The following is an 18,459-nucleotide window of genomic DNA, read 5'->3' as shown; positions in this document are numbered from 1 at the left end:
CCCTTGGGCTCAAATGATTCTCTTGCCTCAGCCCCCCGAGTAGCTGGTACTACAGGCACCCACCACAACACCTGGCTATTTTTAGACATAAGGTCTCACTTTTAATCAGGCTGGTTACAAACTTGTGAGTTCAGGCAGTCCACTCACCTTGGCCTCCCAGAGTGCTCGGATTACAGGCATGAGCCACTGAGCCCAGCCTGCACAGACCTTTATCTATTTTTTATTTTTTTGCTCATCAGCTTTTGTTAGTGTCGGTACTTAATGACCCAAGACAACTCTTAGCCTTCAGTGTGCACCAGAAAAGAAAAGGTTGGACACATCTACCTACAGTAAGCATTTCAACTGATATGTTTAAAAAGAAAAAAACATTTTAAAATGTTATCTACCTTAAAAGTAATCAAGACTATCATTGTTACTTAGGTTGCTAGCAGCAGTTAAGCTAAGCGTTAAAAGCCAAGTGTATTCAGATAGTGGTATTTTTGAACTACGGGCCAATTCTCACTAAAAGCTGGTAGGCTATATCACTTATAAATGAAAATTCTCCCTTCATTATACCTTAAAGAACCCTCACCCAGCTTTACCTACAAAAAGATAAAAACTTGTTTGTTTTGAGACAGTGTCTCACTTCGTCACCCTCTCGTAGAGTGCTATTATGTCATAGCTCACAGCAACCTCAAACTCTTGGGCTCAAGTGATTACCTCGCCTCAGCCTCCCAAGTAGCTGGGACCAGAGGCGCCCACCACAATGCCCGTCTATTTTTAAAGATGGGGTCTCACTGTTATTCAGGTTGGTCTCAAACTTCTGAGCTAAAGCAATCCACTCACCTCTGCCCCCAAAATGTTAGGATTACAGCATGAGCCACCAAACCCAGCCCAAAAACTTGCTTTTCATATTTTCCTTGAAAACAGGTGATATTGTAATGCAGTCTTCTGTTTCCACAGAGAAGTTAATGCTCTACAAAGTCTAATAAAGTTAATATTTCTTTTATAGGTCAGTGAGTATATCCTTCTGCCACCTTTTCACTTTTTAAGGAGAACATGCAACCTATCCTTATAACTCATTTTAATTCCACCCCCCACCCCACCCCAGTAGAGTACCTAGTTCACAGCAACCTTAAATTCCTGGGCTCAAGGGATCCTTTTGCCTCAGCCTCCCGAGTAGCTGGGACTAGAGGTACCCGCCACACTTGGCTGGTTTTTCTATTTTTAGAAAAGTCGGGGTCTCACTCTTGCTCAGGCTGGTCTAGAACTCCTAGGCTCAGGCAATCTACACACCTTGGCCTCCCAGAGGGCTAGGATTACAGGCATGAGCTACTGCGCCCGGCCACCCATTTAAATTTTTAAAACACAAAATATTTTAAAACCTTATGGTTAGGATTTTTTGTCTGGTTCACACCAAATCAGTCTTAGCCAATTTTTTTATTTTGAATTTTGGTTGGAAGACTTCACAAAGGACTTTTGTGCAGAGCCTACAATGCTTGATGCAGTAACTGCTTAAGTTCATTTTCCAAATCGTCTATTATGGTATTGTAACCCCTGGTTACACAAAAGGGCAACTAAAGGAAGATATCACCAATGCATACACAACACACAAACAGAACAAACTGAAATTTTGCTCTGGTCCTTTGACTCACTTTAGAGAACTGTTTTTCAAAAGCCAGAGTAGACAGCTAGGCTACAGACCCTAATTCTCTCTTCTCAAATGTACAAATTCATTGAAGATAATTATAATAAAACATTTGAAAGTTAGTATTTGTTCCTATTGTTTATATATTTTGTTTTCTATTAAGCATAGATATATAATTTTGCTGGAATGTTTTTAGTTAATCTGATCACGTGAGCTTTATACTTGGGGTTCAGGTTGTCTTCCATATAAGTTGTTAAAAACAACTTCAGATCACACGGATATTTTTAACAAGGGATTTGCTTTATAACAGAAAACGTTTTGGGTTAGGTTAGTTTTTTTTTTCCATATAAATGGAAGAAAGAATTGAAGTTCTTTCCTTTGGTTTGGTTTTGCTTTCCTGAAAAGTCATAGCCAAATTAGAGAGTTTTTAAAATGTTATTTGAACACTAGCCTTTGGGAGGATTTGATGAACTGAGACTTTTGTTGGTATGTAGTTTTTCTGTGTGGTCTGGAAATTTTTCCTTCATTCTTAAGTGTTAAAGATGTTGGCTTCATACTTATTTATTCCCACATATACATATGAAATTTTTTTTGAGACAGTCTCACTGTGTTACCCTGAGGTTGAGTGCCATGGCGTCATCATAGCTCACAGCGACCTTAAATTCTTGGGCTCAAGAGATCTTCCTGCCAAGTAACTGGGACTACAGGCGCCCACCACAACACCCAGCTAATTTTCTATTTTTAGTAGACACAGGTTTTTTGTTTGTTTGTTTGTTTGTTTTGCAGTTTTTGGCCAGGCCTAGGTTTAAACCCACCACCTCCAGTATATGGGGCCAACGCCCTACTCCTTTGAGCTACAGGTGCCACCCTAGACACAGGGTCTTACTCTTTTTTTTTTTTTTTTTTTGAGGCAGAGTCTCCCTTTGTCACCCTCAGTAGACTGCTGTGGCATCACAGCTCACAGCAGCTTCACACTCTTGGGCTTAACCCATTTTCTTGCCTCAGCATCCCAAGTAGCTAGGACTACAAGTTCCTGCCACAACGCCTGGCTATTTTTAGAGATGGGGTCTCACTCTGGCTCAGGCTGGTCTGGAACTTGTAAGCTCAGGCAGTTCACCCTCCTGGGCCTCCCATAGTACTAGGATTACAGGCATGAGCCACTGTGCCCAGCCAGGGTCTTAGTCTTTCTCAGGCTGGTCCTGAACAGCTGATCTCAAGCAGTCCTCCTGCCTCAGCCTCCTAGAGTGCTAGAATTACAGCTGTGAGCCACACCACACCCAGCCAATAATTTGGTTTCTAAATTAAATCTAGAAATATCCATTCAGCAAGTGTTTTTAGTTTAGTTATCAGTTGAAAATAGATAATTTCATTGATAAGATGAGAAGAATATTTTTAACACATTGCTGACCATTCACGAGCCAGCATGGATAATAGGGATGGTTTCTATGTAAAATTGCTGGTCAACAATGTGTTAAGATTCATCATTTGATATAGAAATTTATATAGAAGTTTGAGACTTTTCTTCTTTCTCATCTTAGATAAGACCAGATTGTCTGTTGACGCAAATATACTCTACCTATATCATTAAAAACTTTTAAAAGTTTAGAGCTCTAGTAAGATTTTGGTGTTTTTACTTTTCTATTTATAAATGTATTTGTCTGCTTAACAATGTCTTGATTGTCTTTTCTATTTAGATTTGTGATTTTGGATTGGCCAGAGTGGAAGAATTAGATGAATCCCGTCATATGACTCAGGAAGTTGTTACTCAGTATTATCGGGCTCCGGAAATCCTGATGGGCAGCCGTCATTACAGCAATGCTATTGACATCTGGTCTGTCGGATGTATCTTTGCAGAACTACTAGGACGAAGAATATTGTTTCAGGCACAGAGTCCCATTCAGCAGGTATCATTTCACTTTAAGGCTTTAGTAGCGTTCAATTCTATTACATATTCGAAGGAAAAAGCTATCTTGCACATGTCTTGGATTTATTCATTATACTAATTTGCTTTGAGCAAATTCAAGCTCACTTAAAATTCAGAAAGTTACAAAGTTGAAGTTTACAGAGACTTTTTTGGTAACTTACGAGCCTATTAGAGGGCATGTTGATTTTATTACATGCACTGATGCATACCAGCTTATTCTGCTGTAACAATTTGCACAGGTGTAATCTTCAGTTGTTAAAAGGCCTCTATTCTTTCTAACTGAATGGCTTTGACTTGAAATTTATTTGATGACTTAATGTACTTAACACTTTGTGCTTTGAAGATATTTTTGTTGTGTTGAATACGTCAAAAAATTTCTAACCTTTATTATTAGGCTAAAATGTTTAAATATGGCACAGAATATCAGGAGATTATTAAAATGTAGCTTTAAGAAGCCATTCATGTTACTCTAATAGTCTTTAAAGCAAATTCATTAATACACATATTTTCTTGGAATAATTCCTATTTTTTATTCATAAATTTTAGCTATATTACTTGCATGAAAATAATGTAACAACAATGAGGTTAAGCTGTGGAATCAGATTAGTAGGTTCAAATCCCAGCTTTGCTAATTACTATTAACTCTTGGGCAAGTTACTTAACCTTTATTTTATTTTATTTTGGTCTCTGAAACTGTTCTGAAGATTGTTGTGCTGAGTCAATGAAGTAGTAAAGTTTAAAATAGGGCCTGGCACATAGTAAGCACCCAGTACATGTTTGCAGTTATGATGGTGGTATACAGATGTGCCAGCATGCTAGGGATATAGCAGTAAATAAAACAAAATTATTCTTGCCTTTTTGAAACGTTCGCATTAGACAGAAAATAATGATACAAATAAATATAATCCCAAGTAATAACAAATTCCATGAAGAAAAATTAAAAACCGGGTTAGAGGTAGAGAATGATGGGAGAGCAGAGTAGCACTAAAAGGTTCTCTGCAGCGTAACATTACATGGACAGGAAATGAGGAAGCAAGATACTGGGGAAATGTTTTAGAGAAAGGGACAACCAATGTGATAAAGTACTTGAAGCAGGAACAAATGTGGCATGTCGAGAGATGGCATAATCATGGGAACCTATAGGAAATGAGGTCAGAAAGAAAGAGTCTGACCATGGTGACCTGATAAGGATTTGGAATTTAATGCTAGTGTGATGGAAAGTATATGAAGGTTTTGAGCAAGGGTGTGTTAAGATTTGATTGGTGACATTTTCAAAGATCACACTGACTACTGTGTATCTTTGTAAAGCATGTTCTTGAATAGAGACAGAATTATTTCTATTCTTAATCTACAAAGAATTGTTAACTAATGCATTAGAAACTACATATACTGGGCAGTGCCTGTGGCTCAGTGAGTAGGGCATCAGCCCCATATACCGAGGGTGGAGGGTTCAAACCCGGCCCTGGCCAAACTGCAACAAAAAAAATAGCCGGGTGTTGTGATGGGCACCTGTAGTCCCCGCTACTCGGGAGGCTGAGGCAAGAGAATTGCTTAAGCCCAGGAGTTAGAAGTTGCTGTCAGCTGTGATGCCAAGACACTCTACTGATTGCATTAAAGTGAGACTCTGTCTCTAAAAAAAGAAAGAAGGAAATTACATATGCTTTGATTAGTATTTAAATTTAAACTTATTTCTCTACTATATGTTCAAACTTTTTTTTAAGTTTATATCTTAAAAATTGATCCTGGCATTATCAAAAATTACCAGGTACATATTCATATGTAATCTAATGTTGAGTAGCATTGGCAGTATCCTCTTTATTATTCAATTTCTTTAGAAAATAAGGTTTAACAGACTTACCTAGAGACTATGATATCTGGACATAAGAAGCAACCGTAAAATGAATGCTGACTACTACCTTGCATACAGAAAAGCTTAAGTAAAAAACAATGAAAATTGCCTACACTCAGGAGTTCGAGACCACCCTGAGCAAGAGTGAGACCCCATCTCTAAAAATAACCAGACATTGTGGTGGGCAACAGTAGTCCCAGCAACTCAGGAGGCTGAAACAAGAGGATCGCTAGAGCCCAAGAGTTTGAGGTTGCTGTGAGCTATGATGCCACAGCACTCTACCAAGAGTGACAAAGTGAGACTTTATCTTAAAAAAAAAAAAAAAGATAAGGAAGTCTTCAAATCCTATGTATTGAACAAGAATTTTGAGTTGTTCCAGAAAAATGTAAAAGGAAGTGTGAAACAACTAGGATGGGATTCAGATACCTCATTTTCTAGAAAAATACAAAGGTCTTGAGTTTTACCAGTCCTGCATAGCCACTGGAGGAGAACTCTTATCTATCTAATTTTTGGTGTGTTTTGGGATGAGAAATCAAGATTTAACTTCTAAATGAAGTAGTTGTATTTTGTCTCTATCTTTGAGAAATAATTACCCTAGTGCCAGCAGACTTCATAAAAGTATTTCTCATCCATAGAGCTGACCCATTGTAGACAACTTTCTGAATATTTCTGTTTTATGAGCTAGTTATTTCTTTTCTGCCTTTAGAAGTCCAAAAGTATTACCTACACACTTTCCCCAAAAAACTTCATATAGAGATCTTCTGTGGAAAGCAGGCTTCTCAAGTAACCTTCATTAATCTGGAGGGCAGTGATTAGCATGCCCATGATTTAGACAAGTGCAAAAAATGTTGCTTTATTAAAATCTGTCAACCCTGGGCAGCGCCTATGGCTCAAAGGAGTAGGGCACCGGCCCCACATACTGGAGGTGATGGGTTCAAACCCGGCCCCAGCCAAAAACTGCAAGAAAAAAAAAAAAAAAACTGTCAACCTTAGAACTAGGAAAAGAAGTATTATCTAGGTAAGAATGTTCCATCCTGCAGGGATCCAAGTGGAATATTATTATTAATTTACTTATGAGGGTGGCACTTGTGGCTCAGTTGGTAAGGCGCCGGCCCCATATACCGAGGGTGGCGGGTTCAAACCCGGCCCCCGCCGAACTGCAACAAAAAAATAGCTGGGTGTTGTGGTGGGCACCTGTAGTCCCAGCTACTCGGGAGGCTGAGGCAAGAGAATCACTTAAGCCCAAGAGTTGGAGGTTGCTGTGAGCTGTGTGATGCCATGGCACTCTACCGAGGGCCATAAAGTAAAACTCTGTCTCTACAAAAAAAAAAAAAAAATTAATTAATTAATTAAAAAAAATTTACTTATGAAGTTAGAACAGTTGTAGCACTACAGAAAATTGGTAAAATAGTTTGCTACCTACAAAGACTTGTTTGTGAGAGACTCTTTTTTTTTTTTTCTATCGTTGGGGATTCATTGAGGGTACAAGGAACCAGGTTACATTGATTGCATTTGTTGGCTCGGTGCCTGTAGCCACAGCTTATTAATTCATTCCTGGGTTGGTGGGTATTTATGCTGTCTCCATATTTTGGTGATTATCACTTGAGCTGCAATGAACAGTCTAGTGCAAGTGTCTTTATGGTAAAAGGATTTTGTTTTTTCTTCTGAGTAGATGCCCAATAATGGGATTGCAGGATCAAATGGGAGGTCTAGTTTGAGTTCTCTGAGAGTTCTCCATACTTCATTCCAAAAAGGTTATATTAGTTTGCAGTCCCACCAACAGTGTAAAAGTGTTCCCTTCTCTCTACATCCACGCCAGCATCTGCAGTTTTGAGATTTTGTGATGTGGGCCATTCTCACTGGGGTTAGACGATATCTCAGTTTGCATTTCTCTAATAATTAGGGAAGATGAGCATTTTTTCATGTTTGTTAGCCTGTGAGAAGACTCTTACATTGGTTTCTTTTATTGTGCCCAGCTCACTGTGGGCCTGTAAGGTGTCATCCTTTTCTAAGTATCACTGTTTTCTTTTTCTTTTTTTTTTGAGATAGAGTCTCACTTTGTCACCCTTGATACAGTGCCATGGCATCCCAGCTCACAGCAACCTCATACTCTTGGGCTTTAGAGATTGTCTTGCCTCAGCCTCCCAAGTAGCTGGGACTACAGGTGCCCACACAATGCCTGGCTATTTTTTTGTTGCAGTTATCATTGTTGTTTAGCTGGCCTGGGCCTGGTTCAAACCCACCAGCCTCGGGTATGTGGCTGGCACTGTAACCACTGTGCTACGGGCGCCGAGCCAGTATCACTGTTTTCTGCTAGTGTAAGGGATTTCTAGCATGACTGGAATTAAAGGGTGTATATTGGCCTAAACAATGAGAACTTAGCTTTCATTTCAGGTATGAGTGTTTTGAGTATGTATTAAAATCACAGATGTCTGATTTATGGATTAGCTCCTTGATGAGCCTGAATCCATTTGAAGCATCAGAATCTATTCATTTGCTGTTTGAAAAGAACAGTCATTAACCATCAGCAGAACAGTTTAAGTTTGCAAGGATCATAGATGCTATGGTATCAAGAAAACAAGGATAGTAAAAGCAGACATGTAAATTGCTCTTGCCTTAGAATGGTATGCTTGCCAAAACATATTTTCTATATTTCTATCATGGATTCCTAATAAATAGGAATAATAAATAATAATAGGAATTTACTTATGACAGATTTCTTTAAGTAAGGAATTTATTAATCCCAATACATTAAAAAAAAAAAATAGGCCAGAAAGTAAAAGTAGGGGCTCCTGTCAGTTAATTTGAAGCTTGTTTTAAGGATTTTTTTCCCCCAAAATTTGAACCTCATCCCTTGGTTTGTGCTTTAAGAGTAATGTAAGGTTGTTTCCATGAGCTTACTATCTATCTGGCTTTTACATTTCCTTGTAGTTGGATTTAATCACGGATCTGTTGGGTACACCGTCACTGGAAGCTATGAGGACGGCTTGTGAAGGCGCTAAGGCACACATACTCAGGGGTCCTCATAAACAGGTAAACGGAGTGGGAGGGGATCTCTGTCTGCTAACCATGTGTTTGGGCAAAATTACCCCTGCAATATCATAATAATGTACTGAGAATTTTTAAACAAAGACATTATTTGTAATACACACACACATATATACACAGGATGCATTTTATGTCATGGTCCTAAGAAAGAAAATGTCCAATATTTGTCAAACTACATAAAATATCTTTTTTCCCAATGCCATAGGAGAAAGTACATATTTTTATAGCCCCTTTGCTAATAAATGACCCTTGACTTTGTATCTCCTGGTTTATTGATGTATATGGGAAAAGTTCCCGGAGGAATACCTTTGATCCCAGAGGCATAATCTTATGCATGTATATAAATATGTCCTTTCTAAGTACTCAGCCAAAATACTTGGTATCTCTTATTCTAGCCAGGAATGTGAAGCTATTGCTATTGCATTCTTGCCATTAACACAGAATCAGATGTGAATGTCGTTAGTAAAGAAGTATGAAGAGAGATTTCCAGATATCCCCTGATCAATATTATTCTGCAACTAGCCAACCCACCGCTGAGAACAACAAGATGGTTTTTATCTCCACCTGTTGATTTAACAGCATTTTTTAATAAGTACTTTTCCTGACCTCCTTTGGAAAAACAACTTAATAATGTGAAGAGTGAGTAAAGGGAATGCTTTTACTAGCAATGACAAACTAAAAAAACAGATAAGGCTTGAACAGGATGACCTGGGAACTAATGTTCTTAGGCCTTGCTTTCTTTTGAATTGGGATCTGATTGATGGTACCAAATGACAGAGTAATATGATGTTCCTCCTTTTAAACTACCAGTGAAACATTTGATCAAGGCCTTGTCTTCCCTTGCAATTCCCCCTGTCATTCTAGTTTGACTCCAGAATTTCTGTTTTCACAGGCATAAAAGACAATGTTGAAGTACGTTCTCTTCCAGAACAAGCTTAGGCTACTAAAGAGATATGTATGCTTATATTTTAAATAGTACCCTGATGGTTACAGCTTTCTGTTGCATTTAGCTTAAAACAATGAAATCATTTGAGGCCATAACACCCCAAGAGGAGCCTACTAAGTCTTAACCTAGAGGAAAGTTGTATACTGTAGACGAAACTAACAAGATCTATTATGTTCCATTTATTGGCTAGCATCAGGAACATTAAAGTAATTTGTCAATACTTCATGGTAACTGTCCTTAAAAGTAGCAAAATAATTTTCCTCTTTTACTGACCTGATAAGGTCAGCAAAATCTTTCCTGGCTAGAGGTAACCAATAATGAAAAGTGATTAAAATCAGACACAGTGGTGCCACTCTTCCACCTCTAGAAGAGTTTAACTGTTGCTAATGGTTGCCAGATAATTAATCCTCTGTGTCAAAGAGTTGTTAAATAACAGCCTGCTTCCTGAGGCGTTTCCCCACTGCCCTCTAGAACAGTTCAAAAATATAACTTACTGTATCAAAATTCACAGAGTACTGCTTTGAGGATTCCTGGCAAGTGAGTCCTTTTTCTACTAGAAATTGCAAACTCCATTAGTTATAAAAAACCTAGAGCTTTTAATTAAATAAAAATAGTAAATATAATTTTCTAAAACAAAAGGGCAAGGAAAGGAAAATCTAAAGTTCCACTTTTGTTTAACTAGTTAAATAGATTGAGATGTCTGACAAAATCTTTTCTTACATCCATGAATTGACCTCTTAATAGTAATGTTTTTGCTTATCCCTGAGTTTCCTGATGGTCTGTCTTAAGGAAGCACCACAGTAAAAGTTAGGGGTAGCCCTGCTAGCCTTGTTGTTAGAAGATTTTGATTTTGAAGAGAAAACTAGTGAGGTGCAAACTAGTTAGGAGACAATTTCTGCTCAAGGGCTAGATGTATTTTGCACAGCCATTAAAATCTTTAAATGGCTTTTGTTGAGGGGGTTTGTTTTGTTTTGTTTTTGAGATAGAGTCTCACTTCACTGCCCTGAGGTTGAATGCTGTGCCATCATAGCTCACAGCAAACTCAAACTCTCAGGCTTAAGCAATCCTCTCTCTAGGCTGTTTTTTTTAAGAGACAGAGTCTCACTCTTGCTCAGGCTGATTTCAAACTCCTGAGCTCCGGCGATCCACCTGCCTCAGCTTCCCAGAGTGCTAGGATTATAGGCAGAAGCCTCCACCCCTGGCCTAAAATGTCTCTAGGCAGACAAAAACACAATATAGTATTTTTTATTGTCTTTTTTCTACAACTCAAAATCTTTTTTTTTTTTTTTTTCTTGCGGCAGAGTTTCACTCTGTTGCTCTGGGTAGTGTGCCATGGCATCATCATAGCTCACAACCACCTCAAACTTTTGGGCTTAAGTGATCCTCTTACCTCAGCCTTCCAAATAACTGAAACTACAGTTGCCCATCATTACACCCGACTAGTTTTTCTGTTTTTAGTAGAGACAGGATCTCGCTCTTGATCAGGTTGGGCTCAAACTCCTGAGCTCAAGTGATCCACCCGCCACAGCTGCCCAGCGTGCTAGGATTACAGGTGTGAGCCATCACACACAGCCATACAACTCAAAATCTTGAATGAAGGGAAATTTAGTTCCCATAGCCCAAGTATCTGTTAAGGAAGACATTTGTTGAGATACTGACCTATTAATAGGATCCAGGAGCAGAGAACTTGTGGTCTTGGGGCCAAGTATGGCCTTCTGGATCCTTGAGTGCGGCCCTTTGACGCAACCCAAATTTTAAATGGATTTGTTCTATAAACAAAGTGGATTCTGTACTTGGGGATCTACGGGGCTACCTGTGGCCTTGAGGCTGCCAGCTTTGTTCCCAAAATATTTTCGCTAAAATGAAAATAGTCCTTATGCCTAACAGGGACCATATCTCACACTCAATAGGCTCAAACAATGTTAGAGAGTTCACATTTATTTTATAGGTGGGAGTTTCTTTTATGTCACTCAGAGTGCTTACTATAGTGCACTATGCATTGTGCATACTCAGTTAAGTTGCTAACTGATCGTCATAGTTTTTTTGCTGCCCACAATAGTCAAAAACTTACATGTAGTGGGATGAAAACTAACAGAAATGTCTGTCTGTTCAGGACCATTGGACAGCCTGGTATAAGCGCTCTGCCTATCACTCAGGGCCTCTGACCCAAGTCCAGCAGCTCATCCTTGCTTCATTTCACCGACTGTTTATCATAGTCATTAATGAAGCACTCTTTATACCCTTTCCTGTCCTCATGACTCAGCACTGGCACCCATTCACTCCTACATTGCTAAGTGACTTACAAACTTGCAGAACAAACAGAAAGTGGAGTGGTTTATTTTAAACAGGGAAATTAACGTGTGAATGTTGGGAGAATTGGCAAAAACTTTTCTTTTTTTTTTTTTTTTTTGGCCAGGGCTGGGTTTGAACTCGCCACCTCCCGCATATGGGACCGGCGCCCTACTCCTTGAGCCACAGGTGCCGCCTGGCAAAAACTTTTCCAAATGAGATGTGTAGTGCATATTTCTAAGCATTCTTTTTTTTTTTTTTCTCTTGTTCAAATTGATTCTATTGCACTTAAGAAAAGGATACACTTATTATATGTTGCTGATATCCTGGGCCCAACTAGTTTAGAGAGAAGAAAGTGAAATTAGAATAGAAGCATCTCTGGCATGGCATCTTTCCTGTGGAGCCAGTGCTAGAAACTAAATTATTAATGGCTGTCTCTCTGAAGGAGCATTGGCATGAATGAACTGACTCTTCTTTTTCTCTGTGCCTCTAACATACATATAAACATAGAAAAGGAGACACCAGGGCGGCGCCTGTGGCTCAAAGGAGTAGGGCACTGGCCCCATATACCGAAGGTGGTGGGTTCAAACCCGGCCCCGGCCAAAAATTGCAAAAAAAAGAAAAGAAAGAAAAGGAGACACCATATAATGTGGCTATTGTAGGCTGAAATACAGCCTTGTTTTTAGCATATTTGTTAGGCTGTACTTCTGTAAAGAAAGGTGAAATTTGGTGGGGGAAGACATTTAAAATTTTAGCTTTAACATGCACTCATTTAATTTTCTCAAGCTTCTCCTCTCTAACCCCTTTTCCATATCCATTCATCCCAAGTCTTCAAAAATTTGCCTTCTGGGCGGCTCCTGTGGCTCAAAGGGGTAGGGTGCCAGCCCCATATGCCAGAGGTGGTGGGTTCAAACCCAGCCCTGGCCAAAAACCACAAAAAAAAAAAAAAAAAATTGCTTTCTAATTTGTTCTCTATCCTCCATTCAAGAAATACTTATTTACTTGACTTCTTGTCTACACGTAATTCTTATTCATCTTTCTTGCCCCCTGCACTTAACACAGTGCCTGACATTTAGAGGACTTTAAGTGATTAGCAAGGATGTTAGTAGGTTGGGATGTGTGTACGGGCATAGTTTAATAGATGAGAAAGCCAAGGCTTGAGTGACTTACCCAAGTCTAGTGGTGGTTAGAATTTGAACCCATGTCTTCTAGTAGTCATTCCAGTATTCCCTCCCCTAAGCTATAACATACCACAAAATAGGATGAGGGGTAGGGTCACTTGGAGAGAGTAATGGGAAAAATTGCTTATGGTGAGATACTTTGGTTATGAGAATTGTCTGGAATTTGGCCGACAACTTCCATAAGCCATTAAAAAAGAGAACAGCTGGCTCGGTGCCCATAGTTCAGTGATTAGGGCACCGGCCACATACATAGGGGCGGGTTCAGACCTGACAAAAAAATAACCTGGAGTTGTGGCGGGCATCTGTATTCCCAGCTACTTGGGATCCTGAGGCAAGAGAATCGCTTAAGCCCAAGAGTGGAGGTTGCTGTGAGCTGTGATGCTACGGCACTCTACCCAGGGCAACATAGTGAGACTCTGTCTCAAAAAAAAAAAAAGAGAGAGAGAGAGAGAACAGCTATTCATAATCAAACCAAATTTTTTTCAAGAATATTAAATTACTTTACACATACAAATTATTGGGGAAAATATGTGAATTATAAGTTAAAACCTCTTCTGCATCAATCTCTGCCTCCCTCTCCTACCTTGACTAATATGGATAACGTCAAAGCTCTCACAGACTTCCTTATTTTTAAAACAAGAGGGCCAGATGGTAGCTTGTGCCCATAATCGCAGAAACCCTAAGGCCGAGGCAGGGGGATTGCTTGAGCCCAGGAGTTCAAAACTGGCTGGGCAACATAGACCTTGTCTCAACAAAAACATTTTTAAAAGAAATTGGCTAGGTCTGGTAGTGTGTACCTATGGTTTCATTGGGACTCAAGGATTCCTTGAGCCCAGGAGTTCAAGCTTACAATGAGCTAAGCTTATGCAGCAGCACTCCAATCTGCATGACAGAGCAAGATTCTGTCTGAAAAACTAACAAGAAATACTTTTCTAGCTACAAATATGTAAATTCACCAAAAAAATAATAAGTCTTCAAATTTTTTTTTTTTTTAGAGACAGAGTCTCACTGTACCGCCCTTGGGTAGAGTGCCGTGGCGTCACACGGCTCACAGCAACCTCTTAACTCTTGGCCTTACGCGATTCTCTTGCCTCAGCCTCCCGAGCAGCTGGGACTACAGGTGCATGCCACAACGCCCGGCTATTTTTCTGTTGCAGTTTAGCCGGGGCTGGGTCTGAACCCGCCACCCTCGGCATATGGGGCCGGAGCCCTACTCACTGAGCCACAGGCACCGCCCGGTCTTCAAATATTTGATGCAAAATGTACTGTATGAGTTCTGGGCATATATGTAATTTTATACTTAAAGATATTGGGGTTTGAACATGTTGATTTATCTAATTAGGGATAAGACAGAGGTAGAATCCCCATTGAAGAAAACTTCTGTGTAATAAAGAATCACCTCCTTACAATCTGAGGTGTTGTCTGTTGGAAGGAGGCAGGTATATAAGATACTGTCATAGATTCTGTAAGAATTTGTAGAATCTATAAGACTCTGAGGGGCAGCGCCTGTGGCTCAAAAGGGTAGGGCACCAGCCCCATATGCCGGAGGTGGCAGGTTCAAACCTAGCCCCGGCCAAAAAAACTGCAAAAGAAAAAAAAAAAAAAAAAAGACTCTGAGGCTATGCTCATAGCTCACAGCAAAAACTGTGGCCGAGCCTCTTCACTTTTCAAAGCATAGCGAGCGAAGGGCAGTACCCCTAAAGTTAGGTTTTCATTAAGCCAGGCTTTGACTTTGTTGTTATTTGAGCTGATTTCATAGACTTTGACCTACTAAACTTGTCTGCCCACAGAAGGATTATCAGTAGAAGCCATTTCTGAAAAGCATTAGGAAAACCATTTATCCCCCTAAGATATTAGTTTCTTTTAAAAAAAATAAATGGTATGAAAATCAAGCCAGTAATAATTTGGCTATACATTGGGAGTTCAAAGCTTCGGAGAAAATCCCACTGCCAAAGGTTATATTATGCCATAAGAAGAAAGGAAGTGTCTGAACATTTTTTTGTCACCTTCCTTATTTCCTTTTTATGTTAAAGAATTTCCTTTTATGTTAAAGAATTTACTGTGTGAGAGTAAATGATGCCATTCACCTGCTCTGACCTGCTTAGCAGTGAAATAGAAGCTTTATAAGGTCCATGGCTTGCTAGGCCATCAAAGCCATCTCCCTGCCCCAGCACAGGAGGGGTCAGACATGGCCTGTCATTTAGGAAAGAATTATTAAGTGAGAAGTCAGTTCTAAAGGCAATTCAGATTGAACCATCAACACCAGTGGTACACTTTCTCAGATTTCATAAATTCTTGAGTGTCCTATAGCTCCTTTAGGACTAATATTTTAGCACCTTTATAGTAATACTACCATAAGATAATAGGTCGTAAGCTTACCATTTGCATGCTTAATTTTCCATGCAGCCAAAGTTTTAAATCTTTTTTTCTCTCACCCCTCGACATAGTCAATCTTCCCTTCTTGCCAAAGCATTTAAGATGTAAGGCTAACAGGAGCACCATATTTACAAGATTAGTTTTTGGTTTTCATGGGCTCTTTTGTGCTTTGACCTCCAGGGGTAATCATGCAATAGAAAATATGCTTCTGGAAGTAGTGACAATTGTTGCTTTTGAAGACTGATTGATGAGGGGAAAACTCGTTCCCCTCAAATTTAGACTTATGTGCAACATTGTCTGTTCAGCTAAGTACTTACCTTATAAATTGGTTGTATTCCATATATATTTACACAGAGACTCACGTAAATATTTTAATTTTCATTTTTTCACAGCCATCTCTTCCTGTACTCTATACCCTGTCTAGCCAGGCTACACATGAAGCTGTTCATCTCCTTTGCAGGATGTTGGTCTTTGATCCAGTAAGTAGTATTTATTTTATTTATTTATTTATTTTTACTGAATTAAAAGTATGTTCTAAGAGAAACATCCTGATTTCAAATAGATTGGCAATATGAATAATTACTTTTCAAAAGATAAACCTGAATCCCCAGTTTCATGTATATCATATTCACTCATCACACAGAAGTTTGACTGGACTCTACAAGGTAAAGTGATAACAAACTATACCATTCTTTTTTTTTTTTTTTTTAAACTATACCATTCTTATTTATGTTGTGTGGTTTTTTTTTTCATTCTTATTTATTTGTAAAAGGAGTTTGACTCCAAGTTAAATCAAGAGAAAAAAATTTAAGGCTATTTGAAAAAATCTGCCCATTATTTACTTTGGGTTGTTTGAGATAGGAGATTTTACAAATACCCTTCATGGGCTCTTCTCAAAAATACTACAATTGCACCCTAAGTCCAGCTTTTTATTTCTTCATTGATCCAAAGGCTATTTATTGCTCACATCTATGCCAAAAACTATTGTCAAAGAAGACTCAAAAATGCATGCATTTAGGAAAGAAAATACTACTTACCAAGAATACAAGGAAGTCACCAAATACAAAACACAGGAAATATTTGAAGGATAAAAAAATACAAAATTACCAAAGTTACCAAGTTTAGATTGGTTTGTATAATGAGAAAACAACAAGTCTCTCACAAGATTATCAAATCCACAAAGGTCATAACTATTTTCAGACATCAGCATAACAAAGAGTCCAAGTTTTTGTTTTTGGGTTTTTTTTTTTTTTTTTTTTGAGACAGAGCCTTACTTTGTCTTCCTTGGCAGAGTGCTGTGACATCACAGCTCACAGCAACCTCAAACTCTTAGGCTTAAGCCATTCTCTTGTCTCCACCTCCTAAATAGCTGGGACTACAGGTGTCCACCACAACGTCCAGCTGTTTTTAGAGACAGGGTCTTGCTCTAGCTTAGGCTGGTCTTGAACCTGAGAGCTCAGACTGTCCACCTGCCTCAGCCTCCCAAGTGCTGAGATTATAGGCGTGAGCCACCACATCCAGCCCAAAGAGTCCAAGTCTGTGAGAAATCTTTAACCATTTATTTGGGAGAACAGAACCGTCAGGGTGACCCAGGTTATTTTTGTGACACTTCAGGGTACAATATAGATTTGTGTGTGTGTGTGTGTGTGTTTATTGGTGTTTATTTTTTGTTTTCCTCTCCTTCCTTTGGTACATGAACTGCTTAGCAATATTGGAAGCCAGACAGCATGGCAATGTTGCTTCCACAGTCCCTCCTTGTGGTCAGGTTCCCCCCATTAAGGACAGTTTCAGTCACATAACTTGTTTAATGAGCTAGTAATTCAGTGTCGCTAGTTTGATATCTTATGGTATTTGGCAAGATTATCTACAAAGGTAATAGAAGATAAAGAACCTTTTATTTGGTGAACAAAATTAAAGCCACATGAAATTCAAGAGTCAGAGGTAAAATGCCGGGCACATGGCGCATACCTGTAATCCTAGAACTTTGGGAAGCTGAGACAGGTGGGTTGCCTGAGCTCATAGGTTCAAGACCAGCCTGAGCCAGAGCAAGACCCTTATTCTACAAATAGCCAGGCGTTGTGGTGGGCAGCTGAAGACCCAGCTACTTGGGGGACTGAGGTCAGAGCGTCACTTGAACCCAGAAGTTTGAGGTTGCCATGAGCTATGACACCTTGGCACTGTACCCAGGACCTCAAAGTGAGACTCTGTCTCAAAAAATATATATTTTTTAGTTCTGTTTAGATGAGAAACCAAGAAACACGTGATTCACTTCTACCGGGTTTGTTTACAATACTTACAGCTGTAGGCATCCTCTTTTTCTGACATCCCATGCTTATTAATACTCCTGATCTGCCAGGAAGTCAGTCTTTACAACCTCCAAGGCTGGAATGGGCAAGTACCACGCCCATTTTCCTGGGGGGCCTTTTGACATAAGTTCTACATGTGAAATGTAGATAACCATACCTAATTAAATTAAACTTTTGGTGTAGTCACAGTTATAAATACAAAGATTTTCAATGAATCCCCAACAATAAAATAAATAAATAAATACAAAGATTTATCTGTAAGGGGGAGGTCAGATTATCTGGTAAGGAGGAGAATGTATTCTTACTGAATCTACATAAATAACTACATGGTCATTAAAAAATTAATTAATGCACACACTACATAATAATTGGCCATTTTTTCATTATCTTATAGAACAAGGCCAACCCCCATTATGTTGTTACATTTTATAGAATTATTACTTTTAAATTGGCCTGATGCTTTATTAGTTTATGATCTAAATTAAGGATTCTTTTCTTTCTAGTGTGAGAGTCCTGTCAGAACCATTTAAAGAAGGGTTTGTTCTGATTTTTTAACCTGTGAAATTAAAAATTAGAAATACATTTGAAGAAAGAAATGAGTTTTTTTTTTAAATATCCACGGAAAGTAGACCATTTGTCACAATTAAATCAGAGCATTTAGTCCATTCAGTCTGTGATAACTAGTTAATTCACATTTTGTTGATCTTGGATTAAGCAGTCTACTGCCATAAGATGTCCTCTCCTGGACTGAAACATTACTGGAAACTCTGACTCAGTTACTCGGTTCAGTCTTAGGGGCCATCAGCGCTTCGTTGTACAAGATCTCACAATTAAGTTCATGAACTTGCCACTCTGCACTTACAGCTCTATACAAACAACTTGGTTAGGTTTCTTAACCTTGGTATGTCAGTGT

The 18,459-nt window shown here is 39.0% G+C and overlaps 1 protein-coding gene across 1 annotated transcript in view; it reads left to right on the top strand.

Moving 5' to 3' along the window:
- NLK (nemo like kinase) overlaps positions 1-18,459 on the top strand; it is a 176,496-nt gene that overhangs the window by 141,022 nt on the left and 17,015 nt on the right. Inside the window, exons 6-8 of the mRNA XM_053569285.1 lie at positions 3,322-3,531; positions 8,332-8,433; positions 15,633-15,719. Coding sequence (XP_053425260.1) covers positions 3,322-3,531; positions 8,332-8,433; positions 15,633-15,719 — 399 coding nt within the window. The remainder of the gene's footprint in view (positions 1-3,321; positions 3,532-8,331; positions 8,434-15,632; positions 15,720-18,459) is intronic.

This window comes from Nycticebus coucang, chromosome 18 (genome assembly GCF_027406575.1).
Source record: "Nycticebus coucang isolate mNycCou1 chromosome 18, mNycCou1.pri, whole genome shotgun sequence".
Classification (NCBI taxonomy): Eukaryota; Metazoa; Chordata; class Mammalia; order Primates; family Lorisidae; genus Nycticebus; species Nycticebus coucang.
The sequence above is the reverse complement of the archived record's forward strand: the minus strand, read 5'-3'. Positions and strand labels throughout refer to the sequence as shown.